The 12,219-nt window shown below is 49.2% G+C and overlaps 1 protein-coding gene across 1 annotated transcript; it reads left to right on the forward strand.

Annotated features, from left to right (window-relative positions):
- Positions 1-1,267: 1,267 nt before the first annotated feature.
- On the forward strand, positions 1,268-11,957 carry OTUD3 (OTU deubiquitinase 3). Its single transcript, XM_059487457.1, has 8 exons — positions 1,268-1,461; positions 2,747-2,895; positions 3,872-3,984; positions 7,499-7,621; positions 9,798-9,917; positions 10,479-10,575; positions 10,816-10,997; positions 11,312-11,957. Exons 1-8 carry the CDS (start codon positions 1,268-1,270, stop codon positions 11,483-11,485), a joined length of 1,152 nt encoding a protein of 383 aa, XP_059343440.1. The 3' UTR covers positions 11,486-11,957.
- Positions 11,958-12,219: the final 262 nt, after the last annotated feature.

Here is a 12,219-nt window from a genome sequence, read left to right on the forward strand (position 1 = left end):
GCAGTTTCTGTCACGATGCCAGCAGACAAACCAGAGTCACGGGCACAGCGATGCCCTGGTGGCTGCTGCTGCTGGGTGATTCCTTTAACCGGTTCCTGTGGGACACGCGGGAAAGCCAAAGAGCAGGAGGCTGGCAGGGAATCCTCCCCAAGAGCCCTGCTCCAGATAAATCACCCATTTCCAGCATCCTGTGAGGCGTCTGCCTCAGTGCTAGAGGAAGCAAGGCGCGGAGCCTCAGTTTTATTACACTTATCACATTTAATTCATCATCGCTGTCTCGGCTCGGCTCCTGCCCTGCCGCTGCTGTCAGCCCTGCTCTCCTGGTGCCACCTCGCGGGTACTCCTTCTGCTCAGCTCCCTGTTTGCTGGGGGTGCATTTCTGGGGCTGAGCAGCGGGACTGGGGCTGAGCAGCGGTGATTTGGGATTGAACAGCGGGATTGGGGCTGAGCAGCGGGATTGGGGCTGAGCGGAGGTGATCTGGGATTGAACAGCAGTGATTTGGGCTGAGCAGCGGGATTGGGGTTGAGCAGCGGGATTGGGGCTGAGCAGTGAGATTGGGGTTGAGCAGCGGTGATTTGGGGTTGAGCAGCGGTGATTTGGGGCTAAGCAGGTGTGATTTGGGGTTGAGCAGCGGTGATTTGGGGTGAGCAGCGGTGATTTGGGTTGAACAGCGGGATTGGGGTTGAGCAGCGGTGATTGGGGTTGAGCAGCGGTGATTTGGGGCTGAGCAGGGGTGATCTGGGGCTGAGCAGGGGTGATCTGGGGCTGAGCAGGGGTGATCTGGGCTGAGCAGCGGGACTGGGGCTGAGCACTGGGACTGGGGTTGAACAACGGTGATCTGGGGCCGAGCAGACGCGGTGGCGTGTCCGGTGCAGAGCGCCCACCCGTGAGGTCAGGGCCGGGAGCTGTGCTGGGCAGCAGGGAAATGCTCTTGGACGGGGGCAGTGCAATTAGCAGCAGAGGCCAATTAGGGGGAATCCGGCAGCTTTTGGTACAACATCGGTGACTGTGGCGCCTCCCCAGCCCTTCCCCACGCACACGCCGCTCCCGGCGCTTGGCTGCGCCATCCTTCCCTTGGCCGCTCCTGCTTTTCCATCCGCAGCCTCAGTTTCTCCCCGGGACCCCTCTGTCCCCTCTCTCCTTCCTCCCCATCCTCCTCCTCCTCGAGGCTCCCCGGCGCTCACGTGACTGAGTCCCGGCGCCGCGGTCACGTGAGCCGCGCCCGGTTTTGGTCACGTGGCGCGGCCGGTGCCCGGTGCGGCGGGGATGTCCCGCAAGCAGGCGGGCAAGGCCCGGCCCGCCGTCCCCGCCAACAGGAAGGGCCGCCGGCCCCGGCAGGCCCCCGCCGGAGCGGCCCCGGGCCCCGCTGCGGGCGGCGACGGCGACGGCGGCGGCGGCGGCGGCCTCGCCAGGCAGCTCCGGGCCCTCGGCCTCAAGCTGCGGGAGGTGCCGGGAGATGGGTGAGCGCCGCGACGGGTGTCCCCCGCCACCCCGGGGACTCTCCCGGCATCCAGCCCTGAAGGCTGAGGGCTTCCTCCTCCCAGGGCGATGTGAGCCCGTGTCCCCGGGGCCGAGGGCTTTCATTGCTCCCGGGGTGGGAGCCCAGGGCCGAGGGTTTTCATTGCTCCCGGAGTGGGAGCCCGTGTCCTGGGGGCCGAGGGCTTTCATTGCTCCCGGGGTGGGAGCCCGTGTCCCCGGGGCCGAGGGCTTTCATTGCTCCCGGGGTGGGAGCCCGTGTCCCGGGGGCCGAGGGCTTTCATTGCTCCCGGGGTGGGAGCCCGTGTCCCGGGGGCCGAGGGCTTTCATTGCTCCCGGGGTGGGAGCCCGTGTCCCCGGGGCCGAGGGTTTTCGCCTCCCGGTTGAAGTGAGCCCTGCGCTCCACAGGGGTGGGGATTTCCCCGCTGTGCCCCTCAGGGATCTCTGCTGTTCTCTGCGGTTCTGCAGGGCATGACGGCTCGGCCAGTGCCAGCCCTGGTGCCCAGGGACCAGTGTCCAGCGGAACTGAGCCCCCAGGTCAGTTCCAACAATGGCCCCAGGAAGGGCCATTGTCACAGACATCTTTTATGAAAAAGCCTTTCCTTAGGATTTTTCCTCCTGAGAAGCTGAGAGGCCTCAGGGACAAAATGCAAACAATGGTTATCTGTTGCTGTGGAATGCAACAGGTGCATCTGGGACTGGTCTCGTGTGGTTGTTTCTAATTAATGGCCAATCACAGTCAGCTGGCTTGGACTCTCTGTTATCATTCCTTCTTTTTCTATTTTTAGCCAGCCTTCTGATGAAATCCTTTCTTCTATTCTTTTAGTATAGTTTTAATATAATACATATCATAAAATAATAAGTCAAGCCTTCTGAAACATGGAGTCAGATCCTCATCCTCAGACCCCGGTGAACGCGGTCACAGGCCATAAATGCTCTTACAGAATACTTTCACCCCCTTTTTTTCTAGAAGGTGAAAAGGTAGAAAACGTTCCTGCTGAGTAGTTGCTCAGTGGGGCATTTGTTTGTCCTTTGGTGCTTTATGTCCCTTGTCTGGTGTCAGTGTGGGACAGTTGGGCCCAGCAGTTTTCCCATGACACGATCATTCAGGGCACAGGGAATGAGCAGGAAATTCAAAGCACAGGGAGCGAGCGCTCCTCCGCATTCACAGCCTCACTAAACGGGGCAGAATGAGCACGGCCCCTTTCCCTGTGCCCTGTATTCCTTCTGCTGCCCCAGGCACTCCCTCCCCTCATTCCATCCCCGCAGGAACTGCTTGTTCCGGGCGCTGGGGGATCAGCTGGAGGGGCACTCCCGCAACCACCTGCGCCACCGCCAGGAGACCGTGCAGTTCATGGTGCGGCAGCGCGCCGACTTCGAGCCCTTCGTGGAGGATGATGTGCCCTTTGACAAGCATGGTATGGGCTCCCTGGGAGGCATCCTTGTGTCCTGCAGCTCCTTACTAAGCTGTTCCCCCTCCCAGAACTACCTTAGGGCTCCTCTCTAGTTTTTAGAAACAGGGGCTTTATGTTTAGGGCTGTTGTGGTGCTGTGGGAATCCTCATTGAATTTGTCCTGGATGTTATTTAAATTTAGGAGAAACTTGGAGAAGGAAGGAGAGACTAAAAAGGCAAGGAGTAAAAATTGTGTTAATCCCTATTGAATTTGTCCTGGACATTATTTGAATTTAGGAGAAACTTGGAGAAGGAAGGAGATACTAAAAAGGCAAGGAGTAAAAATTGTGTTAATCCTCATTGAATTTGTCCTGGACATTATTTAAATTTAGGAGAAGCTTGGAGAAGGAAGGAGAGACTAAAAAGGCGAGGAGTAAAAATTGTGTTAGTCCTCATTGAATTTGTCCTGGACATTATTTAAATTTAGGAGAAACTTGGAGGAGGAAAGAGAGACCAAAAAGGCAAGGAGTAAAAATTAGGTGTTTTCAAAAGGAACTTAAGAAAAATTGTCTAGTTTTCCTTGAATATTGGTGGGTATTTGGCTGTTTTGGTGAGTGGCTGATTTCTTTGGGTTTCTTTCTCCTTGGCACTCAGTATTTCCTCCTGGGAAGCGAGGGGAGGATCCAAACCAGAGACAAATACAGCTTTTGATGTATCAGGAACCATGGAGGTGATGCACAAAGGTAGTTTGGTCATGCAGTACATGGCACTCCTCCTTAGAAGGCCTTACTTTGTCTAAGGGTGGAGTGCCTTTTTTAGAGATTTCTGTGGTCCTCTAAATGCATCCCCTCATGTTGCAGCCAAGTTCTTGTTTCACAGGTGGGATTTCCCTTCCAGAATTTCTTGGGCTCATGTTCAAATCTCACCCCTTGTTATCCCTCCACTGCTTTTGGAAGTATCAGAAATCAGGTTCCAACTCTTGTGAATGTTTTTTCCTTTAGTTGCCAATTTGGCCAAGCCTGGTACTTTTGCTGGCAATGATGCTATTGTGGCCTTTGCAAGGAACAATCAAATGAATGTGGTTATTCATCAGCTCAACACTCCACTGTGGCAGGTGAGACACAAAGCTTCTACATTTTTGCCTAATTTTTACCTGAGGGATATAAATACTGTGGAAAATTCCTGATTTATTAAAAAAGAGCATTAGCTGCAATGATCTGGGCATGGTGCAGAGCTATGCTTGGTCTTTGAAGAGGGGAAACACTTGAGATTTTGGTTAGGAGGAGAGGGAAAGAAAGAAAACAGTGAGTGCATGAGATGGGTATGTGGGGGCAGAGCAATGTGTTGGGTTTTAAGCTGTGACCTTCAGTGCCATGCTCTGTCTCCTGAAGCTCAGAGTGCATTTGAGCTGAGTTTGCTGCCAGGAATCCCAGAATGGGTCAGGTTGGAGGGGACCACACTGGATCATCTTGTCCTGTCTCCCAGGCCCAGCTTCCTCAGCCTCTCCTGGGCAGAGAGATGCTCCAGGCCCTTCCTCATCTCTGCAGCCTCCCCTGGCCCTGCCCCAGGAGCCCAGGGCTGGACACAGCACTCAGCTGTGCCCCCCAGGGCTGGGCAGAGGGACAGAGGGGCAGGGTCACTCCCTGACCTGCTGCCAGTGCTCCTCCCAGTGCACCCCAGGGCCCCCAGGACACTCTGCTGCCTCCAGGACAGCTCAGTGACCATGAGACCCCCAGGTCCTCCCTGCAGAGATGCTCCAGCAGGTCACCCCTGCCTGTGCTGGTACTTGGGGCTGTTCCTCCCCAGGGGCAGGACCTGCACTGCCCTTGTTGAACTTCAGGTGGTTCTTCCCTGCCCATCTCCAACCTGGTGAGTCCTTCTGAAGGGCAGCACAGCCCCTGGAGTTTCAGCTAGGCTTAAGGAATCCTGTGCAATAAGACTCAGGAAGGTGGAAATGAAGGTATAGCAGGGTGTTGTGTTCACTCACTGTGTTGGAGTGAAGCTCCATCAATTCTGTGTGGGATGTGGAATGCCAAGGTTTGTGACAGATAGAGAAACAAGGTTTTAAAATAATTTTTAAAACCTTAAAGTGGTGTTTAGTCAGCTCATGAAAAGAACTGTGTGGTGTGGTTTCCTCTGACAGGGACACTGAAACAAGTAATCCATCAGGTCCCTGGTTTTCTCTTTGTTGTTGTTTTCCATGGCAGGTGGAACAGGTCCATGCTCAGTCACCCTGGTCATTGAGCACGTGAGAACCTGTATTCAAGCCAGGATTGTTTCTGGCCTCTATTTACTGACAGAACCAATGAAGTGTATAGATTAAACAGGGCAATAAAGATAAAAAAACCAGATGAAAGCTGTCAGTGACTTCTTAACTGCATTTAAAACAGCCTCACGTGGATTCCTGAAATCAAGCAAGTTTAAACTCTCATTTATGGGCAGCCATGGGCAGAGGGACAGGTGGGTGAAGTACCTGCAGGGGAGGTCACAGGGGTGCTTTTCATGTGTTGTTCCTCAGTGCAGTTTTGATGTCCTTGATTCTTTCATCTCCTCTCAGTGACCGTGTCAGGGTGTCAGTACAGAGTTTGTGATGAGGTTCTGTCCTGCCTGAGCAGTGCTGTTAGTGAAGGGTTGTCTCAGGCCCTTGGGAATGGTGTGGGTTAGGAGAACTGTGAGTAGTTGTACCATCATGAAAAGCTCTTTGCAGATGGACATCTCTGCATGGAATTTTTTGGTCTTTGAACACCCCTTAACTTTTTTGTAGTGACTGTAAATTATAGAATTGTTAAAGTTGGAAAAGACCTTTTAAATCATGGAGTCCAGCTGTGTACTCAAGTTAGCTGAGATTTGTAGGTTATTTGTTGGCTTTTTGGATAACAGGCTGGCTTTTTTTTCTCTCATTTTTTAATCAGCAGCTCTAATTTACTTACCAGTTTCAGTGTATTCATAGAATGAGAGAATCCTGGGTTGGTTTGGGTTGGGAGGGACCTTAAAGCTCATTCAGTGCCACCCTTGCCATGGCAGGGACACCTCCCACTGTCCCACTGGTCTTGGGCACTGCCAGGGATCCAGGGGCAGCCACAGCTGCTCTGGGCACCCTGTGCCAGGTCCTCAGCACCCTCATAGGGTGGAATTCCTTCCCAGTATCCCATCCAACCCTGCCCTCTGGCAGTGGGAGCCATTCCCCCTTGTCCTGGCACTCCAGGCCCTTGCCCACAGTCTCTCCTCATCTTTCCTGTTGGCTCCTTCAGGCACTGGAAGGTCACACTTAGGTCACCCTGGAGCCTTCTCCAAACTGAACAATCCCAATTCTCCCAGCCTTTCCTCACAGGAGAGCTGCTCCATCCCTCTAAATCAATATGGTGACCTCCTCTGGGCCCACTCCAGAGTGGAAAGAGGCTTCCCTAATGAGAGCTAAATTGGCTCATTTTCAAATCTTTCAAGAGCTTTGGGATTTGTTAGATACCTATTCAAGCTCTGGCAGAGGAGAAATGTTTAAAATAAATCTTACCAACTTTCTACAGTGGAATAATTTAATAGAATAAAAAGCTGGAGTTAAATGTAACCAAGTGTTGAGTTGGAACCTGAAGGTGAGCAAGTGTAAAATACAAAATAGATGAATGGAGAATTATTTGTTGGAAAACCTGATGTCATTAGTGCAGCACAGACTGCAGGCAGGGCTGAAAGGTGCCTTGGTGTGTGGTCTGGGAGCTGAGATAAGGCAGTTCACAGACGTAAAAGGGTTGGGAAACTCTGGAGCCCTAAGCAAGGAGTTCTGGTCCTTTGCTTGCTGACGTCTGGAGAGCTTTGGGTGAACTTGGGCTGGCAGGTCAGGCCAAGCTGGTCTGCAAGTGCAGTGGGACTTTCTGCATTCCTGGCAGGAGCTGGAATGCTGTGTAGCTCTTATCTAATAGTTCAAGACACTGATAATCAGGGTAGGAACTATCTCACATCAGTACAGATAATACTCAGAGCAGGAATTTTCTGTGGAAATTGCTGTAACTTGGTGCTGACAAAGCAAAGCAACATTTGGTTGTTAACAGTGCTCCTGAATGGAGTTAATACATTTTCATGGATTTGCTTTCTTTTAAAAACAATACACAGCTGCTTGGAATGCTGTTAAAACAGCATCTTGTCCCAGCTGCAAATCAAAATTTACTCTGTTTCCACTGTTGCTGTCACTTGAATGGCCTCTCTTCCCTCGTGTTTGAGAGTAAAATGATATGGTCCATTCGTGTGTGAGAGTAAAATGACACGGTCCATTCGTGTGTGAGAGTAAAATGACACGGTCCATTCGTGTTTGAGAGTAAAATGACTTGGTACATTCCTTGGGACCTCTTGCTGAAGCTGGTTCTGGGAAGATGATCAGATAACAGATAGCTCCAGTGGAAAGTTCAGGAAATAGTTCTGAGCTTTCCACAAAAATATTTTCATTCCACATTTTGTTTGTTCTGATGTAACTGCCCAATATTTTGCATCTGGCTTTCATACTTCTTCTCTTCCTGTTTCAAATGCTCAGCAGCCACATACTTACCTTCTTCCCATCGCTGCAAAAAACGAATACTCTGAGAAATCAGGTGCTGGAGCCGATTGCAGATGCTCATTTGCAGTTTGTTTCTTTTGTTGAGATCCGGGGCACGGACAGGAGCGGCGCCAGGGAGCTGCACATCGCCTACAGGCACGGCGAGCACTACGACAGCGTCCGCAGGCTCAGCGACGACTCGGAGGCGCCGGCACACCTTCAGATGGAGGTGGGTTCTGGTGGGATGGGCCAGCTGGGGTGGCACACAGCGCTGGGCAGTGCTGCCTCTTCATTTCCATCCTCGTTTGTGTTATGAATAAGAAGCTTGACTAGGCCAATATTCAAGCAGCAAGCAATTTATTGTTTAATGTGGTAAAGTATGAGCAATACAGCGCTGGGTACAGTGGGGGAAGTTTTTCCCTTCAACTGCGCACCGATAATTGATGGTTACAGGTATTTATAGGGGTACTTATCAGCTTTTTTCAGCAGTTTCTATTTCCAATCTTTTACTCATCAGCAATTTTTATTCCAAATTATTACATCACAATTCTGTACACTATTGTGATTTTAATTTCTCAGGATGTATCTCAAAGGAGTATCCCCAGATGGTGATGGTCCAGTTTCGGAAAGAAGGAAGACCAATCCCATCTGGTGGGGTCCAGCTCCCCTGATGTGGGTCCACCTTTTAATTGCAGAGACTCTAAATCTCATAACAGCGATGTCCAGCTTCCCTTTGGTCGAAACCATAAACCCTTGAGGTGATGTTCATCTTCCTTTCTCAAGCTGTTTTTCTCTGCTTCAATAAGGCATGAGATAAGCATATTTCCTTTATATATATTCCAAAGCTATAGTTTCAAGGACACAAGTAATATTCTAAAATTATACTTCAAAAGGTTATTATTGCAGAGCTCTTTATGGATTAAATGCAAGCAAAAAGCAGCATCTTTAACACCTTAATTCCAATGCTCCTAAATCAACCAGGGTTAATTGCAAACAAAAGATAGGTTCAAAGGCCTTTTTCTATGCTTTATTCTCTTCAGTTATTATTAGAATTCACAACTATCCCATTGTCAGTGTCCACACATTTCACATTCGCAAGTACACACGTCGCCTGTTTGTACCTGACACGAAACACAACTTTGCATCTCACATTTGGGAGGGAGGGAGGAGCTGGGTTGTGTTATGCTGGGAGAGCAAAGCCCTGAGGGTGTGGCTCATGCTGCTGGCTCTCTCGGAGGGGCTGTGAAGGATTCAGCCTCTGGGCTGGAAATGAATTCAAAGCTGATGCTCTGATGTGGGCTGTCTGGAAGCAGCCTCATCTAAAAGGTGTAATCATGAACCTCAAATGGAAAAACAGAGGGGAGGGAGGAAAGAGCTGGAAATGCAACAGCTGGATGTAGTTGTCTTCCTCGTATCTCCTTTTTTGATGCTGAGGAGTAATTGTGCTGTGCTTGAGGTTCTCTGCACACAGCTGAGGTGTGGTATTGATTTATTAAAATATGGATATCGATCTAGTACTGATATCCAGCTGTGATGGACAAAGACTCTCTAACAGTTTAAAGTTAGGAAGTGTGTGTTTATTGTGGGATAGCTCCCAAATACACCCTGTGATTTACAGGTGATTACAGAGTCTTTTTATCTATACAAGTATTGAATATCCAAAATACAAATGCATATTCATAACTTTGGTACATCCCATTCCCCACTTCCCATGGTAATTAGTTCAAAAGCCATTAAGCATGCCTAGTTTGTTCCTCAAAATGAGTTGGTGGTCCCTTTCATGGGGAGGGGTCCCAAAATGAGGAAGTAAGTGAAGTGTTCCTCGTTCTGACCTTTCTGCCTTTTCAATGCAAATATGACAAATGAGCCCTTGGTAGAACTGCTCCCTGTCTTCAGTTGGTTTCAGAACAGAGGAGGCCACAATTGTCTTTGTTCCTAAAAGCTATTTATCAGTTTCTATATTCTTCATTATAAACCCAGCTAACCAAACATTGTGCTGACAAGCAATCAATTATTAGTTAACTACTAACTCTTAACTTCATCAAGGCCTACCCATTTATTTTAATTAACTCCAATAAAGCTTATCTCTAACTTAAACGTCAGCTCCTCTAAAATCCCTAAATTCTTTAAAGTATGTCTCAGTATTGTATTAAAAATACTCAGTTTAAAAGCTCATTTATTGTGATTCATGTTGTTGTAGTGCACTGGAGTTTGTTCAGCAGTGCAGGAGATGTGGGAAGCTCTCAGCCATGGTGGAAGTTACAGTTTCCAAGAGGGCTTGACACGGATGTTCCCAAGAAAAGTGTGCCTTGATAATTACTGTTGTTAGGATGTCAGACTTTGTTGGATTGCATGCTTGTGTGATCTGCTGGGTGTGTGATCTGCTGTGCTTTGCTCTTCTTCAGATGCTTTGCAAGAACGATTCCAATAAGGCAGAGGAAGTGAAGCCACAGAAGGGCAACTCTGAAGCTGAGACTGAGGTGGAAGATGCTGTACAAAAAGTGTGCAGTGCAACTGGGTGTTCAGTAAGTATCAAGGAACCTTTCTGGGCTTAATGTTCAAACCTTGATACATGGACGTAGTCCTGGGAAAAGTTCTAAAAAACTCTCATCTTGTACAAACTTGAGTACCATGGCCATCAGTCAGGGTGCATCTCATCCTAGAGTCAGCCCTTTAATGCAGGTGAAATGCCAGCTTTTTTGTGGATGCCTGATAATTTTAGAAAGTTTGTTTTGAGGCTCTCCTAAAAATTCACTTGGAAACAAATCCTGTAAGTTCTGAAATCCTTTGGGGGTATTGAAGATCCCAGATAATTGGATAATCTGTGACTTTTGGCTATTGGCACTGTGCAGATGCACAGAACAGAAAGGGCCAAGAGGGAAGCTTACACTGAAACCAGCATATTCCTCTTTCCTGATAGCTTCAGGAATTTAAGGTTTTCCCCCTCACCCTTTCAGAAATGAAGCACAGACCAACTGAATGATCATAAAAGCAGCAGCCCCCTCTCAGTGGTGCAGGTGTTGTTAAGTGTGTGTGGGTCACAGATTTGAACTTCTTCAGTGTTCTCCTTCCCCTCTTGTGGACAGGACATGGATTTAGTGAGCCACATTCTTGAGGTGGAGGACTACAACGTGGAGTCTGCAATATTTGTCATCTTGCAGATGAAGGAAGTGGAAGGAATAGGTGAGTGCACAGTTTGTCCCCTGGGGCTTTGGGTGACCATGATGTTGGTGTTGGGGACAGGAGCAAGAGGGGTGGGGTTTGTGTGCTGCCATTTCAGCCTCCTGTGCTCAGGAAGGTTGTTAGTGAGGGCAGCTTCAATCCAGCTTCCAATAAACCCCAGGATTTCTGGGGAAAAGAATTGGCTGACAGTGCAACAGCTCCTGGGTAGAGCATGTCTGAGGAAACCTCTGGTGTTGGCAGGTGCTGAGGAGCAGCAGGAGCCCCCAGGCAGGGAGCAGAAACCCTGCAGCAGGACACTGTGGGAAGAGAATGGAACAGGTTCAAGAATCTTTGGAAATCAGAGCTTGCATCAAGGTGAAGCAGAGAACAACAAGGGACAAGGTGGATCCAGGGAAGAGACCCGAGCCAGCAGGAACCCAAAGGTGTGTGAGGGGTTTGGCAGCAATGTGAGCACCCTTCAGTGGTTGTGGGATGCCTTAGCACTGCTTACCCAGCAGCTCTCTTCTCCTTTCAGTTTAAAAGAGCTCCTGCTTGCTGCAGTTTGTCACTGCTGCAGCTGTGGGTGCTCTGCCACAAACATTTCCTGGTGACATGCAGCTCAGAATAAAGTCCTGATAAATAGTCAGGAATGTCCTCTGGCAGCTGCCTTGCTATCTGCTTGTCTCCTTTATTACTTTTCCCTGGCTGAGCAGAGCACGTGTGGTTTGAACTTTGTGTTTTCATCCTTCCCCTGCAGGGGGCCAAGAGGCAAAGGAAGGAGCAGCAGCGGCTGGAGAAGAAGAAGCGGCAGGAGGAGAGGCACAGGCAGAAGGTCCTGGGCACCAAGAGGGACAGTGCAGACACCAGCACAGAGACAGAGCCAGCCAGCCATGTCACCCTGGTCAAGGCCATGGCTGCCCTGAACATATGACTCAGTGCTCTGATGAGAAAAGCAAATAAAACTGATGAAGACAAAATTCCCCCAGGAGAATTTCCAGGCACCCGTGTTTATCTTGAAATCCATCTCTGCTGGGATTTCCAAACACAAGAGAGCTTCCTCTTCCTTTGCTTGTGGGGAGGACAAATGCTCATTGATTCTGCATCAATCTGTGGTGAGAAGAGCTGTTTAAACTTAACAGGAAGTAGAGACTTGGGTCTGTAATCTTGGAGTTACATGAAGGTCAGGACCTTTTCTTCACACAACGGTGTCAGATTTATTTTGACATCTCTTGATGTGCCTGATTTTATTTTGTTTTGTTTTTTTTCTTTTATTTGGTTATGCCTGGAGGAGCTTTATTTTACCTCGCTGTCAGGGTGTCAGACAATCTCTTAACAAATCTCAACTCAGGAATATCTCTAGTGGATCTTTTTCTATTTAAATTCAAATAAAGTAAGAAAACAGAGTCCCAGAATCCTTTCCAAAGCAAAGTGTGTCAGCCAGCACTGCTGTCTCAAACATGACATTCCTGTTTTGTTTGCCATGCAGGAATACAGTGACAAGTTTTAATCTCACTGGAACTGCTGGCAGTGCACTGAGCAGGTTCAGAAGTGATGAATACATGGAGGGAGGTGGAGATTGCTGCATCCATGCTTGCTGAGGTTTGGGATCAGCTCCTTTATGATGAGACCTGTAGGAGGGAAAAAAAAAAACCCAAAACAATAATC

This window comes from Ammospiza nelsoni, chromosome 22 (assembly GCF_027579445.1).
Source record: "Ammospiza nelsoni isolate bAmmNel1 chromosome 22, bAmmNel1.pri, whole genome shotgun sequence".
Classification (NCBI taxonomy): Eukaryota; Metazoa; Chordata; class Aves; order Passeriformes; family Passerellidae; genus Ammospiza; species Ammospiza nelsoni.